This window comes from Maniola hyperantus, chromosome 22 (assembly GCF_902806685.2).
Source record: "Maniola hyperantus chromosome 22, iAphHyp1.2, whole genome shotgun sequence".
NCBI classification, from domain to species: Eukaryota; Metazoa; Arthropoda; class Insecta; order Lepidoptera; family Nymphalidae; genus Maniola; species Maniola hyperantus.
Genome location: NC_048557.2, coordinates 8081883 through 8106315, shown reverse-complemented (window position 1 = coordinate 8106315; position 24433 = coordinate 8081883). Strand labels below are relative to the sequence as shown.

At 38.6% G+C, this 24433-nt stretch overlaps 2 protein-coding genes across 2 annotated transcripts in view; one reads left to right on the top strand and one right to left on the bottom strand.

The window, feature by feature from the left end:
* Positions 1 to 24433, top strand: part of Naa15-16 (N-alpha-acetyltransferase 15/16) — a 141728-nt gene that overhangs the window by 16964 nt on the left and 100331 nt on the right. Inside the window, 1 exon segment of the mRNA XM_069505994.1 lies at positions 3048 to 3261. Within this exon segment, the coding sequence (XP_069362095.1) occupies positions 3048 to 3261 (214 nt within the window).
* On the bottom strand, positions 5907 to 23947 carry LOC117992899 (uncharacterized). The gene is made up of 2 exons (XM_034980616.2): positions 23710 to 23947; positions 5907 to 9704 (listed from the first exon to the last, which is right to left on the bottom strand). The coding sequence occupies exon 2, from the start codon at positions 9702 to 9704 to the stop codon at positions 6390 to 6392; it is 3315 nt and encodes a 1104-aa protein (XP_034836507.1). The 5' UTR covers positions 23710 to 23947; the 3' UTR covers positions 5907 to 6389.

The following is a 24433-nucleotide window of genomic DNA, read 5'->3' as shown; positions in this document are numbered from 1 at the left end:
TGAATAATAAAAAATTTTGTATGAAAAAAAAAATTCCGCCATTTTGAATTTTTTTTCCATCCATCGAGTAGACCTTCGGATCCTGATCATCTCTTGCCAAGAAACCACTCTTCCATCTTTCATACCCTCCGAGATGGACGCCGATGAAATTTGTATGGCGGCCATCTTTTTTTCGGAATTTTGAATTTTTTTTAAAATTTTTGGCAATTGGATGAGGTTTCGAATGACATTTGGTCGAGCACCTCCCACCTATCTTCAATACCTCGAGCGTGCCCTTCACCCGCCTCCGAAATCCTCAATCATCAGCTCCCTCCATGTGTTCCCCTAAAGAAATCTTTGTCTTCTATATGAAACCGTAAGTGAAAAAAAAAAGTTTCATACAAAATTTTACAGGAGGGAATTTTTTGAAAATCTCGGCCGCCATCTTGTTTTTCAAATTTTTTTCACTTTTTCTAAAAACCGTTTACTAATATCTGCAAGACCTGCAAGTTGTAACAAAATCGGTTGGAAAACAAAAAAGTTACAAAAGTCAGGTCGGCCGCCATCTTGTTTTTCTGAAATGTCATAATTTTTCCCTACTCGAATCCCACTCCTGAACATATCTCCCATACATTATTATATCATTTTCTGTCTCTTTCTAGGAGAACAATTATGTCAATGAGTCAGTCAGTGAGTCAGTGAGTGGTAATTGAGCTATATATAGTATAATAACTAGTATTTTGCTCGCTGCTCGAGCTGCTAAAGCAGCTCTCGAGGTCTATAATGGCCATTTTGAATAATAAAAATTTTTGTATGAAAAAATAAATTCCGCCATTTTGAATTTTTTTTCACCCATCGAGTAGACCTTGGGATCCTGATCATCTCTTGCCAAGAAACCACTCTTCCATCTTTCATACCCTCCGAGATGGACGCCGATGAAATTTGTATGGCGGCCATCTTTTTTTCGGAATTTTAAATTTTTTTTTTAATGTTTGGCAATTGGATGAGGTTTCGAATGACATTTGGTCGAGCACCTCCCACCTATCTTCAATACCTCGAGCGTGCCCTTCACCCGTCTCCGAAATCCTCAATCATCAGCTCTCTCCATGTTTTTTTCAAAATGATTTCTTGTCTTTCATACGAAAGTATTAGTGAAAAAAAAAAGTTTCATACAAAATTTTACAGGAGGAAATTTTTTGAAAATCTCGGCCGCCATCTTGTTTTTCCTATTTTTTTCACATTTTCTAAAAATCGTTTACTAATATCTGCAATATCTGCAAGTTTAAACAAAATCGGTTGGAAAACAAAAAAGTTACAAAAGTCAGGTCGGCCGCCATCTTGTTTTTCTGAAATGTCATAATTTTTCCCTACTCGAATCCCACTTCTGAACATATCTCCTATACATTATTATATCATTTTCTGTCTCTTTCTAGGAGAACAATTATGTCAATGAGTCAGTCAGTCAGTGGTAATTGAGCTATATATAGTATAACTAGTATTTTGCTCGCTGCTCGAGCTGCTAAAGCAGCTCTCGAGGTCTATAATCGCCATTTTGAATAAATAAAAAAAGTTTTAAATTTTGTATGAAAAAATAAATTCCGCCATTTTGAATTTTTTTTCAAGTCATCGAGTAGACCTTCGGATCCTGATCATCTCTTGCCAAGAAACCACTCTTCCATCTGTCGTACCCTCCGAGATGGACGCCGATGAAATTTGTATGGCGGCCATCTTTTTTTCACAATTTTGAATTTTTTTTCAAATTTTTGGCAATTGGATGAGGTTTCGAATGACATTTGGTCGAGCACCTCCCACCTATCTTCAATACCTTGAGCGTGCCCTTCACCCGTCTCCGAAATCCTCAATCATCAGCTCCCTCCATATGTTGCCCTAAAGGAATCATTGTCTTCTATATGAAACCGTAAGTGAAAAAAAAAAGTTTCATACAAAATTTTACAGGAGGAAATTTTTTGAAAATCTCGGCCGCCATCTTGTTTTTCCAATTTTTTTCACATTTTCTAAAAATTGTTTACTAATATCTTCAATTGTTGCAAGTTGTAACAAAATCGGTTGGAAAACAAAAAAGTTACAAAAGTCAGGTCGGCCGCCATCTTGTTTTTCTGAAATGTCATAATTTTTCCCTACTCGAATCCCACTTCTGAACATATCTCCCATACATTATTATATCATTTTCTATCTCTTTCTAGGAGAACAATTATGTCAATCAGTGAGTGAGTGGTAATTGAGCTATATATAGTATAACTAGTATTTTGCTCGCTGCTCGAGCTGCTAAAGCAGCTCTCGAGGTCTATAATGGCCATTTTGAATAATAAAAAATTTTGTATGAAAAAATAAATTCCGCCATTTTGAATTTTTTTTCCATCCAACGAGTAGACCTTCGGACCCTGATCATCTCTTGCCAAGAAACCACTCTTCCATCTGTCATACCCTCCGAGATGGACGCCGATGAAATTTGTATGGCGGCCATCTTTTTTTCGGAATTTTAAATTTTTTTTCCAATTTTTGGCAATTGGATGAGGTTTCGAATGACATTTGGTCGAGCACCTCCCACCTATCTTCAATACCTCGAGCGTGCCCTTCACCCGTCTCCGAAATCCTCAATCATCAGCTCCCTCCATATGTTGCCCTAAAGGAATCTTTGTCTTCTATATGAAACCATAAGTGAAAAAAAAAAGTTTCATACAAAATTTTACAGGAGGGAATTTTTTGAAAATCTCGGCCGCCATCTTGTTTTTCCAATTTTTTTTACATTTTCTAAAAATCGTTTACTAACATCTACAAGAGCTGCAAGTTTAAACAAAATCGGTTGGAAAACAAAAAAGTTACAAAAGTCAGGTCGGCCGCCATCTTGTTTTTCTGAAATGTCATAATTTTTCCCTACTCGAATCCCACTTCTGAACATATCTCCCATACATTATTATATCATTTTCTATCTCTTTCTAGGAGAACAATTATGTCAATCAGTGAGTGAGTGGTAATTGAGCTATATATAGTATAATATAATAATACAGTACGATAAATAAAATATTATTAATCTCATTTTTTTCCAGCATTTCTCAGAAATAATGGAGGACCAATTCGACTTCCATTCGTATTGCATGAGAAAAATGACGCTACGCTCCTACGTCGGTTTGCTACGGTTAGAGGACGTTCTACGCTCACATCCCTTCTACTTCCGCTGCGCGCGCGTCGCGATACAAGTGTACCTGCGGCTCTACGCGCATCCCTTACAAGACGTGCCACAGACTACAGAACCAGACACAGGTTAGTTTAACATATGTAGTGTTTAAATCATGAACTAGATGGCGCCACTGGTGTAATACAACGCGCTTGTAAGTTTTGGTCTTAGGGGACTGTTTGTAACTGCTGTGTACGCGCATTTCTCACAAGACATGCCACAGAGTACAGAACCAGAACAGGTTAAGCCTAAAGAATTTTAGTGTCGATGTCAAGATGTAGATGGCGCCACTTGTATGATACCTACCACACGGTTGCGACTTGCGAGTTTTTTTTGGGAGTGGAATTTTCAAGTTGTGGTACAAAATATACTTGCGAATCTACACGCATCGTTTGCAAGACGTGCCACAGGTTACATAACCCGAACAGGTAAGTTTATCCCTAGGGCAATTTACTATTGTGACTAATACCATGCCACTTGTATAATACCACGCGCTCACAAATGGTAACATAATCCGGTATTTGACAACTAGTCAAATCAGTAACTTTGTATCAAACGTCAAAACGTGCGCATACTAATGCGAGATTCTATGAAATACTGGTATATGACGTCACGATTATTTGGCGTCCTTTTTTTACTTAAAAATGAAATTTCCTTTTTTTATATAAAAATGAATCGCATCGAGAATTTTTTTTAAAAATTCCTGAAAAAGAATACCAAACTAATAAAGGTCCGTGGATCTTACGTATTTTGTAAGACCCTCTATTTAATAATCATTGAAAGATGGCAATCATGGTACGAGGCGGGGGCGGGGGGTGGGGGGACACAGCCGAAAGTCACTCACAAGGGCTGTGCAGGTGTGTGGGGGCGTCGATCCCCACCCCGACTACCATCTCGACCTGCCGCATGGTCTGAATTAAATTTTACATTTATTTTTACACCTACATATCTATACTACCTATTTATTGAATACTAATTGGTGCTTAGTATATAACTAGCTTATGCTCGCGACTTCGTCCGCATGGGCTACACAAATTTCAAAACTCTATTTCACCCACTTAGGGGTTGAATTTTCAAAAATTCTTTCTTAGCTGATGCCTACGTCATAATAGCTATTTGCATGCCAAACTTCAGCCCGATCCGTCCAGTAGTTTGAGCTGTGCCTTGATAGATCAGCCAGTCAGTCAGTCAGTCACCTTTTCCTTTTATATACCTATTTAGATTTTGACCTTGTAGTGCTGTTACAGTTGACTGGCTTAACCGGTCTATCGAATCAGTTCTGTAGTTTTTCTATGGCGAGATACAATAGACATTAAGATGGACACTTATGCTGATCGCACACTATAAGACTACACAATTATCTTTATCAGCTTAAAAAATACGCTCCAATGTCGTCATCAAAATTTCTTTAGTGAAGTTGATACCTATGCGGTTCAGTATGAAAAAGTTCGTCGCGTGCGCTCGACTCAGGTGTGATGTGCGACCAGCATTATAATACAACACAATATTAAAGTATTAACATTCTTGTAAGGCGTCCATTAGATGATAGGTTTTGCGTCAATCAATTCCATCAATCATGAGTGGCGAATGATTGATGGAAATAACCAGATATTTGTCATGCAAATATCAGTCTTAACTTTAGATGGTAGGTTATCCGTCATTCACAGCAGTGACTGTGGCAAAACTTATAGTCTAGTGGACGCCTAACAATATGTACTGTTTTTTGTTATTTCTACTACAGACTTGTGTACTTTCTATTGTAATTGTATGCAGTTTTTCTAAACCAACCAACCAACAAAAGAAAAAACCGGTCACGTGCGAGTCGGACTCGCACACGAAGGGTTCCGTACCATCGTACCAAATATTTTAACATTTTTATGTGCAAAACTGCAAGTTAAGGACATCAGCGCCATCTATATGTAGTTAACACTATATGTAGATTTAGTAAGTAGACGCCATGTATATGTAGATTTAGTAAATTAACTTTTTTGTGCACACATTTTTTTGTGATATAACCACAAATTCACGGTTTTCGGATTTTTCCTTTATTGTGCTATAAGACCTACCTTTTCAAATTCCATGATTCTACGTCAACGTCAAGTACTCTATAGGTTTTCTTGACAGACTGACAAACGGACAGACAGACAGCGAAGTAATCTTATAAGGGTTCCTTTTTGATCTTTTGAGGTACGGAACCCTAAAAAAGCTGGTGTAATACCTATTTCTAATACAGATTTAAAATTCAAAGTGTCTATAACAACTCCTGTTTTAGGTACGCTTGTTTTCGCGACCTGATTTTTTGCGATCTTTAGGTATTTCGCGTCTCGGCGTAGTGTCATATTTTTCTTTATCAGTTAATTTGCATAAAATATTATCTATGATTGCATAATGTTATTCAATTTATAAAATTCATTCAGTTTGATGTTACATAAGGATAGATATTTTCCTTTGAGATGAAATAATATAATATACAGTACGCGGCAGAAAGTAATGTACATCGGCATTTAGAATGGTATTACGGCTTTGTAGAGCGTTGTCTCTGACACTCATACCTATTTTGTCAGTTTCAACGACAGAGACATCTCTCTACAAATCTGCGATCTCCTTATAAAGGTCGATGTACATTACTTTCTGCTGGCTACTGTATTTTCATAGTTGTTTTTACTTTTTATTATGATTAATTTAAACAATTTCAAACATTATGCAGTATCTTTTATAATTTCTAGAGGTTTTCAAGTAAACAACGTTTTGTATATTAAACATTTTAATTTTTATTTCTTATTTTAATTCATTTGTTTTATAAAGACATACAAAAATCACATTCGGTTGTCACCGTTCATATTAATAAAACAATTTAAAAATAACAGGTATTTCATATCATTCTATCAGCAACAATGTTCACATACATGCCCACGCACACTATCACATCTTATGAGTTCAATATCAATACTGGCATGCATACATGAATAAATTACTTATCTCCTAAGCTTGCACCACAGTCTCTTAACAATAATAATTTAATAAATAGTTCCACTAAAAACTTGTTAGTGTTTATTTCATAATTGTCGCACTTCACTGCGCTTTAAATATTATGGCATTGCGGGCGGCCCGCTAGTCTTTTCATTCTAATACTACTTAGGACACTTAAACATCACATTTGCTTTGTATTTACACGTAACGCTTGCGGCGTACTGTTCAGACTAGAGCTTTGGTTTCACCGTCCGTATCCCGGCGATCTGTACCTCTCTCGGGCGGCCTGCGCTGCCTGCGGCGTTAGAAAATACACGTGCGCACCTTCTCCGGGCAGTCTGTACGAGACGAATGAGCCCGGCCTTCCTTCCCCGGCCGTGTTCACCGGCCCTATCCATTCCGCGTCAGGGTTTATAGGCGGCAGAGGTCTTCTGTAGTTCACAGCCGTGTCCCCGCCCAACGAAGGCCTATTCAGGTCATACTGCTCACCAGTATACTGAGGCCTTTGTACTTGCGATGGTATCCTATACTGTTGCGCTGTCCTGTAGCCAGGGTTCGGTATCGGGATGAACTCGCTGTCAGGATTTATTTCTGGTCGTGGGTATCGGTCGTTCACTATCGTGTCGTGTAGTAGTGATGGGGGTTTCGGTGGTTGAACTAGTTGTGCGTTCGGTGAACCTTGGTGTATAGGTTCACTGTAGGGGTTGATAGTTGGGCGGGGATGGCGATCGTTGACGATCGTGTCCTTGTGCAGAGAAGGTGGATTCGGATTCTGTGAATCGACGATCTCGTACGCATATTGCAGGTTTATATTATTGTTGATAGGCGTCTTCACTGACTCAAGGGGAGGTGTAACTGCTAGGCCATTGACATCATGAGTTCCATCTTCTAGCTTCTGTCCGAACACATCGAAAGAGTTCTTTGTAATATCATCAATGTATTTTTCATCTTGTTTAGTATAGTAACCGTGACTGATTGGATTAGGTGTTGTACTCGGGTGTTTGTTAACGTGCAGAACAGGTTTGCCGGTCTGGACTGGAATATAATTTAAATTAGGCTTCGGAGTTGGTTCCTTGTTATAAATAGAGTCTTCGTATTCTTCGTCCCGTGTTTTCGTTTTCGGATAATATCTCGATGATGTCGGACTCTCCGTCGTTACTTGTGCGTTTTCGACTAGGTACTGTTGATATCCCGACGAAACTGTAGGAGTGATAGCATTGAATTCGTTCTCTAGATTGAAGGGTTTGCTGTAACTCACCATTGGTCTGAATGGTTCAGGGTCTAATTTAGGTGCTCTGAACGCTAGTTTTTCTGGTCGGTGGTTTGTATCGTAACTGAATTCATATACTGGCCTGGAGGTTATTCCTTTCGGTTTAGTAGAGTGAGGTCTATGTGAATGCGCCTTTGGCCTCTTCGTCGTGTATAAGTCAATAGTCTGTTGAATATCAGCGATTTGTTGGTAGAATGCATCTGGTCGTTGCTTTATTTGCTGCACGTACACGTTCTGTTGTTTGGGTTTTTGTACGCTGAAATATTCTTGCGTGAGCGTTCGGGGACCTTGTTTTTGCGGCCACAAGAACAGAGCGTCCGCTTGGTCAATAGAACCGTAAGCGACATCAACAGAAGGTGAAAATCCAGATTGTTGGTTCACGTTTTGTTTTTGAGAAAACGGTCGTTGACTAGGTACAGTTTTGTAATAATTTCTTCCATCAAAGAAAGGTTCGGAGGTTGGTGAACTTTTCGGTTGCTCATCGAAGAAGTAGAAGGAAGCTATCGCGTCTTCATTCGGTTTACGATTGTATACAGGTTGTAATTTAGTTGTGGGGACTTCATCGTTTTGAGTGTTCGAGTAGTAAGCCCTCAGCGGTACGGATGTGGATGTTATGTCGGTGGTATATTCATTATTTGCCTTCTGTGGTACTTTGTAAACAATGTACGGTTTTTCAGTAGTCGTTGGATTTTTATTATCGTAAACTGTTTCTGGATAATCGTAAAATACCGAAACCGAAATGGGTTTTGATGTTAGTTTTGTTCTTGTTTTGTAAACTGGCTTTTCGGTTTTTGGCTTCGTGGTGATTTCATCTGGAAGATTGTGGACTCTGACAGGATTTCTTGGAGGTATTGGGTGTAAGCGCTGAGGCTTTCTGTGTTTTGGAGCCGTAACAACTTCCACTGGTGGGGTGGATGTTGTCGTGGGAGTTTCAGTTGTCCACGATTCTGTTGTTGTAGGCCTTGGTTTGTATTTACCTCTGTATCCCACAGTTGAAGGTTGTTTCGTCGTAACTTTCGACCGCATGTGTGTTGTAGATGTCGGCCTTGTGCTTTTTACTGTATCTGTCGTAGTTTTTTCTTCAAGAGGCGCGAAGAAATCGGGTGGTGGTGGTAATATTATTCCAGGCACGAGAGGTCCGGCCGGCACGTTACTTTTGTAGTTAGTGTGATAAGAAAAATTGTATGGCGGCGGATAGTAGATCGAAGGGTCGTCTTCGTCGTAAAGGTCGGTCTGGTTGCTGGGTGGTGGTAGAAATGCTGCGCCCGGAGGAAAGCCTTCTGGAAAAGAGCCGTTTATGGATGCAGGGTAGGGGAATGCTCCTTCGCTCGCATTCCCGGGTAGGAATGGGAACGGAGGATCTGGCATCGGCGCTCCCCCGGAAGAAGAGTTTCCCTGATAATCACCCGAGGGGTAGAACGCTCCCGGTGGGAAAAAGAATGACGGAGGAGGTAGAGGGCCTTCGCCTTCTCCTGAAGGGTAGGGTGGGAAAAGGGACGCAGGGACACTGCCGTTAGGCGTAAGGAAGACGAGCGGGCCGTCGTCGGAGAGTCGAACTGGAAAGGGCGGTGGTATTTTGGGTTTCTGTGGTAGTTTTACTTGCCTTCTGGGCGCCTCATAGCTATCGATCGGTGGCCACGGTCTGTTTTCCGTTTCCTTTGTACGTTCTGGGAATGAGCCGCCTTTAAGAACCAGTAAATGATCTTCCGCGAGCCATATTTCATCTTTCTTTAGTCCGCCTAGACTTTGTAGATTATCTTTCGATCTAGTCTCTGAATTCGGCTCGTAGCTCAAAATCCCAGGTCGTTTAGGCGCCTCAGAAAATATTTCGTTCTGTATCAGTCCGTATTTGCCTTCGGCCACTTGATCGGATAGCGTTTTTTTATCCTCTTCGACCTCTTTCGTTTTACCGGCGTCCTTCCCCTCGCCAGCGCTCGACATGAGCATGCCGTCGTCCCAGATCCCTTGATTCCATCCCACGGTGCCGCCCGACAGTTCGGGCACAATTACTCCTGCAAATTTTCCGCTTTCGGTTTTTGAATTTAGATTAATGGAATTTTTATAATTTCCATGGTCTTTCTCCGGTTTGATTTTCATGTGTCCGCCGATCAGGCGTCTGATCATCCGCTGCGACTCCGCGGGGTCGGAGTCGGGTTTGGCGGCCAGGGAGCGCTGGTCTCGCACGAACGAGTCGGGCGGCAACACGTAGGTGGGCACAAGGACGCTGCCGCGAGCGACGCACGCCCATGCCAGCGCTAGCGTAAGCACTGACGTCGCCCCTCTCACCATCTGAAAGTTTAGAAAACATCACTTCTTAGTTATATTGCACGGTTGACACAATTTACTATTATCACATGCACAGTTAATGAACTCATCTCAGATAGCGATTATTTCTTTGTTATTCGGTCACGCCGCGTTGTCGGTCATGAGCGCGCGAAGTGAAAGGGCGCAGATAAAACGCTCGGACAGTGGTACAGTACTGGCGGGGCGCGCGCTACCACCCGCCTTTTATTAATTCGTACAGAATGACCACCTCCGATCTAGCTGGCATTGAGAATCAAGCGTTTAATTTGGAAATTAGCGAGTAATGATCAAAAGGCAGGAAGGCCGCGTGACCTGCGACAAAATCGGCCGGCGTGTTTAAACCTGAGACCGTGTTACTTAATCATTCTTTTGTTTCTGCGTGTAACGTTGCTTTGAAGTTGTGAAGGTTGCTTGCAAGGGAAAAACATATTAATTTTTTTTGGGTACGATCTGCTTATTATATTTTGATCATTACCTTAATTACATTCACATTTCTGCCTGTTTTTTGTATGTGCTTAAAGGTGATCTACAATCAAGTAGCATTTGGTTCGATATAAAATGAGAACCCATTGCAATGCAACATTTATTATTTCGCAGCCTTATCCGGCGTGCCTAGGGCTCTGTGAAAGGCGTGGCAACCCGATTTGATTTTATAGTCGATAAAACAAACGTGAGCGACTCGATAATGTTGCGTTGCACCCGATCGCATGTACCTTGCAAAATATTTCTATCGATATTTAAATTAGTTTCCAAATCGATTATATTCAAAGTCATTTATGTTATTGTATCTCAATAGGTTTCCACGACCTTGTAAATTACAATTTCAGTTATTATTAAATATGGTTTTTAATTTCTCTTGTCATAATTTTTGTCTTGGTCAGAATTATATTTCATCATCATCAAACCATCGCTGGCTTGCTACAGAGCACGGGTGAGCTCGGGAGTGAGAAGGGTTTGGCCATAGTCTACCACGCTGGCCATGTGAGGATTGGTAACTTCACACACCTTTGAGAACATTATGGAGAACTCTCAAGCATGCAGGTTTCCTCGCGATGTTTTCCTTCACCGTTAAATCAAGTGATATTAAGTAATCACTTAAAACTTAATTTAGTTGTTTTGCCTTAGTTTTTTGTTGATTCCGGATTCGTGAGGAATTCACGGAGGAGTGTTGGACTTTGTTCTACTCAAAGCAAGTACTTAGCACCGGTTGCTTAGATATCTGAGTCATTTTAATGTATCTCGGATGACCTTCACTGATTCAATGAATAAGTTTTCGGTATGTCGTACAATCTATTGATTCTGAGTAATATATGAAATACGGTTTCATCAATACAGTTAAGGCTTTGACAAACACAAGGCGTGGTGGCAGCGAGGCGCGTAAAAAATTTGTCTAACGCGACTTTTCAAGGAACTGTATGAGAGTGTTCATATTGCGGAGCGCTTGTGAGAACTTTATTATAGTACCTTAGATATTGTAACTATCTGACATGCCCCGGCTTCGCTCGGTTAAAATTTCCGGACATCTTCAATCCTGTTTTAGTGGGGATATATGTACGTTACAGAGAAAACCTATACCCGTATATTCTTAAGTTTCTATAGATCTTCTTCTTTAATATATTATATGAAAATCCATTTTTAGTGGTATACATTAGAAAGAAAACCAATGTTCGGCTTCGTAGAGCATTATCTCTGTCACTCATACCTATGTGACGTTTTGTCGGTCTCAACGACAGAGACAATGCTCTACGAAACCGCTATCTCTTTGCAAAGGTCGATGTACAATATTTCTTGCCGGCTACTGTATATTCATAATCTCTTTCTAGACCAGCGGTTTGTGCTTGCGGTTGCGTCAAGCGTTGCTGCCGCCACTCGTTTTGTCTATCAAAACCTTTATTATTTTATTAGTAAGCAAGTTTAGCAATCTCCATCAGTAAATAACCAAGTGGTAAAGTTCATAGCGAATGTTTTATAAAGTTTGACATTTGCGGGTCTCATCTCCAAGGCATCCTTTCGTTTACTCGTTTACCTTCGGTAAGCCAATTGTTCCCTACAAAAGTTGCATGTCCTTAGCGACAGATTTAAATTTAGTATGCGTTAAATATATTATTGTTAATGTAGTTATTCGACATGAGTGTTTGAGACTGGCCTGGCCTGGCGTGGCCTCGCTTCGCAAGGTGCCCGATTTTGTTTTGCGGTCACACCGGAACGTGGAATGATTTAGTGAGGCTTTAAAACTGTCACAGATAACTTAAATTTTGGTTAAATATTTTTGTTGAAAATTCACTACATTTAACTTACACACTAATAATAAATTAAAGGCCTCCGTCGCACTGAGTTCGATCGGGCTAATCTCAGAATCTACTGTACGGATTTTCAAGCGGGTTTTACAATAGAAAGAGGGATTATCTAAGAAGGTCAAAGGCTCTGATTTATGAACATTTTGCGAAAACAAGTTACTCGTATGATAATAATAATTATTGTGAATAATGCCGAAAAAAATAGCCCCATCTAGGAGCTTTCGTGGCGAGCAATGCGTAAATAGTTAAAAATGTATGAAAACAATGTATAGTGGAATAGTTCCTCTCCCGTACAAAGCCCAAAGCGCGTCGCTAGTTGAAAATAAAATTACAGGTGGTTATGACATCAAGATTTCGTTGATACATACATAATATCATGATCAACCCATCGCCGGCTCACTACAGAGAACGGGTCTCCTCTTAGAATGTGAAGGGTTTTGGCCATAGTCTACCACGCTGGCCAAGTGCGGATTGGTACACTTCACACACCTTTGAGAACATTATGGAGAGCTCTCAGGCATGCAGGTTTCCTCACGATGTTTTCCTTCACCGCTAAGCAAGTGATATTTAACTCTTTTAAACACACATAATTCCGAAAAATTAGAGGTGCATGTCCGGGATCGAACCCCCGACCTTTCGAGTAGGAGGAGGACGTCTTAACCACTTGTCTATCACGGATTATCAGAAGTGCACGTAAAACGTAGGAATGAGTGAAGTTTTCACCATTAACTGATTGTTTTCGCGCAAACAGTAATCACATTTTTCTGCTTCTTCAATATTGAGTGCTGTGATTTAATGACATAGTGTTGTCAATAACACCTCCAACGAGATGTATAGACTTTCTTTGTTTTCTCTAGCGGTGTTGGGAAACTGAACCATTGTTGTTAATTTGTATTCAGCACCATACATTGTCGACTCGCCAACTTTCCAACGGCCTTTGTTCGTCAACCGACCGTCAGGATACGCCGAATGCAATTTCGACGCTTTTAAACACTATTTTTTATCAAACTGTAGCAATGCTCGCTATATGCTGTTCCAGTTGAGCCATTTTAATAGGTTATTTAGACATTTCATAGTGTAAGTACTGACTGTATGTGTATCGCTTGACTGAGACGGCTCGTGGGGTAGGATTCGGGTTGCGGAAGGGTGGCAATGACGTTGAATTTCTTGATTTTCAACAGTCATCTTCCAATCTAGTGTTATCCTTATCTGCAGGGAGCATTATAAATGGGATAGCCTTAAACACGTTTAACGATCTCGCAGCGTCTTCGCCGGCGAAGACGAGGTCCCTGATTTCTAACATCACCCGGACGTCGGCTGACGCGACGACCTCTCGGGGCGTACGGACTAACCAGTCTAACCAATCCACCCATCCCAACGTCATCTGGTCCGAGCCTCACAGTAGGCGCCCTTAGGAGGACGTTGCCCCCCGACCTCTCAAATTATTTCGTCGAGCCCTAGGGCTCACTCCCAGGAGCTTTGTGCTCGCCACCCCCTCCAGTGACGCTGTAGCGGCCAGTTGGGCCTACGCAGCGTAGTCATTCCGAAACAACACACAAAAAATCTAGACCTGTAATTTTAGTCTAGAGATTGTGTACAGCAGAATTAGCCACAGTATCTAGAAATTTTTCGTAGTTACCAGTACGGTTTCTAACAGGATCTAAACGATATTCAGTATCGAGTCGTTCGATAGACGTTTTAAGTGGCAATTTACGTAATTACATCCACCCGTCGGTCGGTATTAAAGCTAAACTACCTACCTACTACTTGTAATTGTATATATCGATCTCCTTGAATTTGCGGAACAGAGTGTCCACATATTATACTCCCACTCTATTTACCTACACTAGTCTTTTCTCATGACTTAGTTCGCGTAGATTTTGGTTTTTAACCCCGTTGGAATTTCTCAAAATCCTTACCAAGTAGGGTTCTACATTCTATCTTACGAGCAAAGCTTACAACCTAACAGTTTGAGCTGTACGTTGATATGTCGTTCGATTCTCTTACTATTCGACTAATGCTAACTTGCATCGGATTCGCTTATATGGAATTTCAAAAAATCCTCTCTAGGGAGGGTTTACATTATAGAGACAAGCTACGTGTTAAATCTCACGTTTCTAGACCAAGCTTGAACTGTATTGGTATGTCAGTCAGTCAGGTCCTCTTACTGACTCTTAGACTCTTGCTGACTTGCACCGGATTGGTTTGGGTGGACTTTCAGAAAATTGTTTCTTAGTGAATTCTTCAAAATCTCAAGTTTATAGACTTAACTGGCGTATGTTGATATTATGTCAGTAAGTCAGTTTGTCGTTTTATATAACAGAATGTACACCAGAATTTTATATGTTGTATTGAAATTTTGTATCATTATTGTTTTGCTCGCGGCCATGTTTCTTATAACTTAAAAGTTAATTACACTGGTTGTTTCGAAATGTCTAGCTCCATTTAATTCGTAAATTCTAGGACATTTTGACGACCTTAATGTTATGTGTCAGTACAAGTACATTTTAATGGCTGGACAAGTTATAATTAAGCTATAAAATTCACATTCTATAGATAATATAGATTTTATATTTCCTTATTGTGTTAAGTGGAGATCATTTGATATCGTATTTCCATGACTAATCTTATGATTAGTATTATTTGAATATATTGAAATCGTTATCGGCTTATTCCGTTTTTCACCCTAAAACACCTTTCCGAGTATACACCCCAAGGGTGACCTTAGGGTGTATACTCGGAAACGTGTCCATCTATACACCCTGGACGGTGAATTTGTACATACATATATTATTTTTTAATGCGGGATGGATAGACGGACACAAGTTTCCGAGTAAACACCCCAGGATGGCTGTTTTAGGGTGGATAAACAGAATAAGTCTCTGTATCTTAAAGCTCTATGGTAAGTAATGTAAATTGCTTCGGTAACTTAACAAAAGAAACCATTTGAGCACGCGTCACAATTATCATCAACCTAATCTATCGCTTTCGTAACCTTAGCAAATCCATTAGCATTGGAATTTAAACGCTATAACAAGAAAATCTTTGTAGTAGGAAACATACAGTATAGTGTATTTTTAATTTTATTCTTTATCACGGTTATAGATTTTCGACAATACTAAAAGTCAAAGAGCTATCTATTAAAAATTATCTACTTGAAATCGTGAGATTTTTAATGAAACTGGTAGGTATTATTAAACTTTACGGACAAAGAGGTTTTTGTTGTTAAGCCTCCAGTTCACGTTGTCACGCGTACGGCGCGTGCCGGCCAACGCGGGAAAGCTGTTTGCGAATTGCGCCGAGATAATTTTTATGATTGCACCGAAACTCTGCAAGCCGGCAAGCCACGCGCGGCTAACAAACGAGAGTCTCGAAGTGACCCTCTACAATTCGCCGAGTGCACTGGGCCGACGTATACAAGGCGGAATTAGCAATAATGATGTACCATTACCAAGCGCGTGCCAGTCTGTCGGATTGCCAACCGTTTTATATCGAACGACTTAAACTCGTTATTGTTATTAGGCCTTTCTTTAACGCAAGGTATTAAATAAATTGAATTTGAAAGAGTAACCACTGGCTGGTTTCTTCACTGTAGGTTCTGCTTTTTGGACCGGTGATAGAGCGTGTACCGATAATTAGTGCCTGTAAAGTAGGCTTTAGGTACGTGTCATAAAGGATTTGATTTGAATTATGGTGACAAGTTTTAGTTCAGTTGCAAATTGAGTATTTGATTGTTTCCACAAAGATCATTATCTGCGATCGATGTTTATAATCGTTTGATTGTTTTAAAACAACGTTTTAATGCGTACGATTAATTACTTTATTTGTAGTTGGGTTAGATATCGTTGATTTATATTTTACTAGCGGTTATCCGGCGTGTGCTACTACGCTGAAAAATTGCCTAATTAATTTTGTTATTGGTCTAAACACGTCTTCGCATTATTGCCTTTCTAATGAAACCGGTTTGAGAAACATCGTTTATCCCAAACCGGTTTCATGGTGGTTTCAAAGTCTATAACGGACACAGGTAGAAAGTGTGAAAGAAATAAATTTGCTTTGGATATATTTTTTGGTAGTATCGGCCTAGTATCGAATTTGTTCAATGACATGACTATTGATTGACAAAAACAAATCTTTAAAATGTCAGGGCTCATGTCATAGTTGTTTGGTCAAGGCGAAGCCTTAACCAACCAGTTTGAGATTGTTTGCACTGCACCTTATTGCATTATGTCATCCTATATTCTTATAATGACCCTAAAGCCATTGAGTTAAAACTACAGAGATCCATTATCCTCAGACCTCTATTATCAGGCGTCAAAAAACGCCCCACTTAATAACTCGTATATTTAGCTTTTTATACTCTTCTTGAAATATTGTATTCTTACACTGGAATTCATAGTCAAAGAGTAGAAGCTTTTTTAGTGAACGATTTAAACGACACGTGTCATATTCAACCTTTATGCAATGCATTCAGTTTGTGTATGACACATTTCGTCTGAATCGTCCTCTTAAGAAAACCCGTATCTTGAGTATGAATTCCGGTGTTAAAATCGCGTCCTTTGACAGAGTATAAGAAGCACCTTCAGCACAAAAAGTATGATTGGCTGAATTTATGGTATTGTTGCTGTAATTTCTATGAAATTTAGGCATTAGTGAATCAAAGGTGATCGCGATTAAAATCACAGTACTTGGCCTGGTTGCATAGCGTACATAACAGAAAGTTGGTTCTTTTTCACAAGTCAGGATTAGGCTGTTTTTCGGAACATAACCACCTCTAGTACAATGGAAACTCTCTGTCTATAGCTAGGTATATTTGCAGAAAATTTTGAAACTAAGCATTTTCTTATCTCATGACCTTGCGTTTTAATGTGGGAATTGTAAAAACAACTCGATATTAAGACTAATTTAGTTTGTCCCACCGCATAAATGACGTTGTTGCAATGTTTTGCTTTATTTGCTCGTAATAATATTTGCCGCGTTTAGCAACTCCGTATTATTGCGTACGTGTTTCGAAGCCTGTCACGAAAGTTATTGTACTGCAGTTTCTATATTGTTGCCATTGTATTGATTTTTCTTCTATCCGTTTCTTTGTTTAAAAAAAATAACTTAAAAATTTCGCCGTTAGGTTCCATTTTGTCCATCTTTTTACTATTTCGCAAATGAGCGTGGATATTAATCCCTAAGTTGTCTATATCCCATTCTGCTTTCCTTATACAGAAAGTCTACATGCCTAGAGTTTGGAATATCCCTCCTAGATCTATTACAATAATTTTAATATCTCTAAAACAACAGTGAATAGACCATCTAGGCGCGGCATTTAAGTGCAAACAAGAAATCCAAAACAGAAGAACACGATGAAGAAGACATCTAAACAAATGTGTCCTATCTCAGAACATATGATCACTTTCCGTGAGCCTAGCAGCAGAAAGACTGTGTGAAGCTCGGTTTACAAAAAAAAACTGCTCCGGTTCAAAGATTCGTGACTAGCTTTAACACGGTTGTGAGTGCGCACGCGCCGATTCGGGGCCGAAGTATTTCGTACTGTGGCTATGCTGCCTGTCATGCGTTTCATTGTTGGCGGATTTATGATTTATAATACCTACGCTGCCTTTGAGAATACAAGGTTATCGTCTATTGTGTAAGCATTTCGTATTGGCATGCCGGTAATCAATAAGTTGAAGCTTAATTATGAATTTATTGCTTGTTAGGACTCGAGTATCGACTGGGTTATTATTTTAATTCAATTATAGTTCAATAACAGACCGTGTTTTATAAGAGTTAATTGAATCTCTCGGCGTCTCACGGGTGGGCTTATTTATTTGTGAGACTGAAATCTGAATCTATACTAATATTATTAAGAGGTTTGTAAGTTTGTAAGTGTTAAACTCTGGAACTACTGAACCGATTTTGAAAATTTTTTCACCAGTAAAAAGCTAGTTACATTACTCCTGAGTTGATATAGGCTATATTTTATTTAAAAAAAACTTTAAATTAAAAAAAAAGCTGACTGTACTTTTAAAAGTATTGATCATACAAATTATGTATGATCAATACAAATCATATATACAAATCATACAAACACGTTTAAAGCGGAAAATTTCACATAGATGTTATGTACACTTTTGTAATAACGAGATAAGACAAGTAGAGTAGACCATGGAGACCCATTTACAAAATTCATTTTCCTTATTTGGCCTTCCTAATATTTTGAGATGACATTAAGATTTGAAAATATTAAATTTATCTTTCCTGATACGTAAAATAGAGTAACTACGCTAAAACTACACGTTATGAGACTAATGAGTGTGCACTTTCTTTTCTTTTGTTAGTTTGTGACTTTCTTGGATCTTTGTGTCGTAATTTGGTCGGTGGTCACATACATCGTTAAAGCTGAAACAAACAGAACGCGTCAAGGCATCCTGTTCAACGCTGCTCTTAAAAGTTGTGGCATTAAACGCGCGTTGGAGCCGTTTGCTTCACGTAATATCGTTGGACGTGCATCATACAATTTCTCCCAACAATCAACGCAGTATGTTAGCTATAATTCCAAACAAGATTTTTTAATGTTAGATTCAGCCTTTGTCTTTGAGATGGTCAGGGTCATATCGGTATCAACATTGTGTAATATGTTTATGATTAAAAAAAAAGCCGTTCTATACTTTAATTCAATAATTTCTTGTACATATCTCAAATTCGTAACGTGGTCCATCGCGGCTTCTAGAAGTTGTAATACAATTTTATTATTACAAGGAACTGAAGTATAGGCATATAAGCACGTATACACTTCAATACGCTACCCCGATGGCAGGATCACGATTTCAACACATGCCTTCATACTGTTCCTTTTATTACAACATCTATAAGCCGCGTTGGGCTAGTTACCGTCGTCCCGCGTTGTTTTTGTTTCAAGCTTTATTACGTGTAATCCTGCGTGTAATGCTAAGTTGTTTACGCTTATGTCGTCTGTCCGTAATTGGTATTACGACATCTTCATACAAATAAGTTTTCGTAGTTTTCACATAATTTAAACCGCTCGCTAAATTGAACCTCTCGGACGTGACTCGTTATGTCGTTGGCTTTCCATTACGTTTTATTTTCACAAACAAATTCATTTTATTGCATAATCAATTAACCTCATTGTAAAACTGTTTTATTAAGCTTCACTGTCGTATATTTGCTTAAAGCTTGCGACGGATTTTTCAATTACTTATACAGAAATTCGTTACAAAGACGATATGAACTCCGATATCTTAGTAAGGATCTGCATTGTGCCGATTGTGAATTAATATTGTGAAACTTAGAGTTCTAATTTCTCAAATTTGATAGTGCAGGGATACTACTAGTGGTATGCGATCATAGAGGCTGTTCATCCAAGTTGGAATACTCATAGCTCAATGATGATTTTTCACTTTGATCTGCCTCTTAAGGATAACTTAACCAATAAGGCTCCTTTGGCTTCGAATCCTACGTACGACACACGCCACTGGGTAGTTGGTACCACCCACCTAAACTGCGAGAACGAAATATCTACTTATCGAAACTTGAATGTGGGTAAAACAACCTGTTTTACTTAAAAGTTTTTATGTTAATGTTAACTTACATGTTTTAACATTGAAAAAAATGTACCATATTGCATAACCAATTAACCTCGTTATTTATTCTTGCAGGTAAGATTTTGCATGGAAGCCGAACACGTAAGTACAAGTTTAGTATCGAGATAGTTTCAATCGGATGGAGATGGGAAGGTGTATGGAGTAAACGGCCAATTAACCGATTATGTTCCAGATAACGGCTATTAGTTTTATATTGTTTAATATGAGCCGCTTGTGCAATGGGTTTCAAAATTTTTTCCGCCGCTCTGGGCGCTACCTTTTGGTGGTTTTCGGAGCGTGGCGGTTTAATAGGCAACCTTAGATTGCGCCCGAGTCCTTCGCTCGTGCTAGGAAAGCTTTTTGAGAATTTCGAAATTTTATTCCAATTATTCGAGCGGTCATTATCTGATTCTAATGAACTATGTGTAATTAAACGCAGACTATCGTTTTTTGACTAAGACCGATTTTTGTGGCTGACTTATTAAGGCAGCGAGAAGCCATGCCCGATTTTATGTCGACTCAACGCACGTTGCGATACCGCGATCTTTTCCGATTTTTCTTTGACCTTTTTTGTGGGACTTTTTCGTTAAAGTTCTTTTTTTTTACGAAAATCCCCTGATATCTATATTTCAGGGTCCTTGCGTGTCAAAAAATTTAACCATTTATTAAATTTTCTTTAACCTTTCGAAGTTCATTTATTATTTTGTTTAAATAGAAAATTGTTTGTGTTATATTTTTTATATCGGTTATGTTTTTTTGCTGACTAGACGTGGTAGACGTTATACATACAAGTGAAATTCTGAACTGAGATTCTCAAGGTGTCATGTTTTTATAATATGTTCGTAGTCATACATGAAATATCGCATCAAATAACTCGAATGGCGAGTGCCTAACGACATTCAAACTTCAAACGCAATACCTGGGAACCTTGCTATTGTTTTGATACAACAAGACCAATAATACTTTGTGCAACATTTTTTCATTAGTTTTATCCCAAATACACTTGTAATATAATATGTTCGTCACGACATATAAGCCGGATTCGCTTTTTTATCCGCGTATACGAGAGGTGACGTAAGCTTCAGTTTGTACTATCATCGTATTGGAAGTTGGAACGGCTTTGATTTGAGGTACGAACGCTCGCGTCGTTAAGTAATTGACATGGCAGAATGTAAACACTCAAGGGTTGAGCACAATAATGGTCTAAGAGCCCGGGAGGACCAGACCTTTGTTATTTTATAAAAGCTCAAAGTTTCTATGCGAATTTTCTCCAACACGGGAGGAACGATCAGCGACTATGAATTGAAGTTTGGAGCATGGTGACTTTGGTAGATAACAGGTTACAAAGGTGTTAAAATCTTACGTCGAAGTATAAAATCTATTGTTTTTTCGGATTAGTATTAGAAATCACGTCATGCATTGCCCGACATTTAGTATTGTGGCAACCCCCTGCGAGACACCCTTAAACTTTAATATGTCTTTGGTGTAACTTCATAGTCGCTTAACGTTCCTCCATGTATTGGGGACAATACGCATTGAAACTTTCAGATTTTATACAATAACGAAAGTCTAGGCCCTCCCGCGCTCTCTCTATAATTCAATGGATGACGTTTCAGATTTAAAATAACCTAGGTCATCCAGTTGATGTCATCCAGATTTTAATAAAGTCGTAAGTTATTAATAACTTCCTCAGAAATGACGTGGTTGACATCGAGTCTGATTCACTGGTTGACGTTGAAGCCGTCTAGACTAGGACATGTAGTAGACAGTTGAAAGGTAACTCGGCGCAGGTGATTCGTTGTGTCATCGCGTTCACAGCCTTACTAGGGAATGCGGCATTCTTATAACCTAGAAGCTTACAATTTTCTTTATGCCAACCTTTATTTAGCTTCGTACGGTATGCAATAAAACTGGTTTCGCAGCTAATGGCATTTGATGGTCGCCTTCAATATTCCAGTAGGAGGCATACTGTAACATTGAATTGCTCCATAAAAAGACTTAGTGATCTTTTGTTAGACGTTATAACTTATTAGTCTGTTGAAAATTTATCTTGTAAATCTTTAGACTGGGTAGGGTAACTTGCTTTATTGAAATCAGAATAGTGTTTAAATTCTTTTCGGAATCTTTGTTTTATTATCGTTTGTAATGAGAAATATAACTTGTTTTATTTATAATTTTAATCTTAATTGCATTCAGGTATATCTCGTCCGTTGGTCTTTACTCTTTATAATAACACGCCTAACAATCGTGTTTATCTCGGCAAAGTGTTATTTAGCTTGACCGTTGAGATTACGATCTATTATTCTGTGTTGTGGTTATATCACTATTAAAGCGGTTAACTAGTTTTGTGCGGTCCGGGAAATACAAAAATATCTCACGTTTGTTTCCAACATCCGCCTTTGTAATTGTTGTTTCTCATACATTTTTACGAATTGCCGCAAAGAATTGAATAACGATTTATCTATAAATCTTATAGAGTCATTTTTTACAACACTTCCTTTAGCTATAGCTTGACTAATCCCAGCTCGATATATTGCCAATGTCCGTACGAGCGTGAGACGGTGTGTTGATTATTTACGGTATTATGTCATCATGCAGTTACAATTCTGTAGGTACACTCTCATACGCGCTACTTTCATCTCCTGTACTTAATCGTTATCAATGTTTACTACCTTATGTAGATGATTGAATATTTACTTTTATTCATATTTATCGATATTTTGTCGTGCTTTAGGTAATGTTTCATTTTGTAGTTTTCTCAGTACGTTGTTTTTATTTAAATGTTTGTAGATGCAACTTTTTCATACTTGTATTTGCTCTAATTGCTTTTGTCGCGTTTTATCGATATCGTATTACTAGATTGATGAAAATATTAAGTTTTATCGTTAATTGAAAGTTTAATATTTCATTTAAAAGATTTTTATCTTTTAGAATATTAATAAAATGAAAATAGATTTATTTATATCTAAATGCAAATTAATGACAAAACATTTAAATTACGTATTGCAGTATTGAATGAAGTGTAAAGTATAAACAGTCCAACTTGATGAGACATCAAATTAGTATTTCTCACGCGTAACATATTATATCAATCAGACTCACAATTCCCGTTATACGGATGTATCGAGTTTCGGTCAAGATCTGAATATTTTATCATAATAATGTGATCGGTTTTTTTCACTATTATTTATTCTATACATTATCGAAATCCGTCACTGGTTATTCCCCGAGTTCTTAACATATCGTGCTAACTTTATTTTAATGCTTACTTAAGTTATTATAACTTATCAAGTTTCAATCAAACCTCCATCATATATCATCACGAATCCATTACGCTTCGAGAGTTATTTTGTTTTTTATACAGTCACATGTTGCTTACGAGCTTTATTAATAGGATGTTGCGAAATGCATAGCTTAGGAACAATTTACTTATTTACTAACCTATGTTTATTATTTTACGACGTTTGATCTAGTGATGCGTTGGTCGATATCTCTATTATGAACAGCTTCGAACGTCTCAAAGCTAAACCTACATACAACGAAGCCCTAATACGTAAGTCACGCTTAGCTTAATAAATTTTCCGTTATTAATGTTTGTTCAAATTCTCGCAGAATACTTTGCCTAGACAGTAGTCGTACGTAACAAGCGCTTTTGTTTATATTTTCTCACAGGTGTTTCTTTGGACGGCTGTCATTGAGCCTCGGGCCTCGGGCTCTGTGAAACTCGAAATTTAATATTTGTGTCGCGATACTACTGCATTGTTTTCTGGAGTCACTAGAATACTAATTGTTAGTGTGCCTCTAGCACGTTTTCGTCCGTGAGATCTGGGTCGGAAATTAACTTTTTAATTCGACTTTTGTTTTGCTGTTGTTTAGTGCGGCGTTATCGGATTCATGAATAATTATGTTGCTGTATGATAGCTAGTTTTTTTAATGATTCACTGTTGTTTGTGCGAAAATACAGAATACTAGTAATTGACTTAAGTTTTGTTTTGACCGTATTTACGGCGTTACCGAATAGGTACATGAATTATGATGGAATGGAGTGTGTAAAAAGGTTTTTTCACTGTAATTGTTTGTATAATAAAAACACAAGCTTACATTTAAGTTACGGTAGAGGCTGCGATTGTTAAATATATCACTTCTGGTTCACTCTTCAGCACATATCACGATGTGTGTAAAGTCACTATGGTACACTATCACTGACGTTCGGTCACTGGCACATGCTGTGTCCAAATGTTTGTGGAGTTGGTCGCAGGGTCACAGAGTTGGTCGTGGTGGGGTGCGCGTGTGGACAGCAGGTCGCGCGGCGCATGAGTGCCGCCGGTGGTATGGGCGCGAGAGTAAATACGCCGCCGTAGACGCGTGCGCAGCCCACGCACACCGACACACGTAGCGACACACACTGCGACAAAATGCACCCGATTAATTTAGTGTTAGATAGAATTCGTCTTAGAACACGTAAACACTAAATAGTTCCAAAATAGTTGAAGAAACCTAATATTATGTAACATACTTAACTAAATATTTTAGTCACATTAAATTTACAAAATTCAGATTGTGTCCTTTAATATAATGTTCAGTTCCGAAATATAAGAACTGTACATACAAAATAATTGAAATAAAAAAATTAAATTATAATGTATTAGCAAATAAAGTTTTCTCCCAATAATAATATAATATCTATTATACTTCTCGATATATTTCGTGTTACAGTGTTATAAGTAAATATATAGTTCCGAAATATTTAAACGACACTACATCCAAAACAGTTCTAATGAAACAGTAAACTTGAAGTAAATATTTTTTCCTTCCCGATAATAAT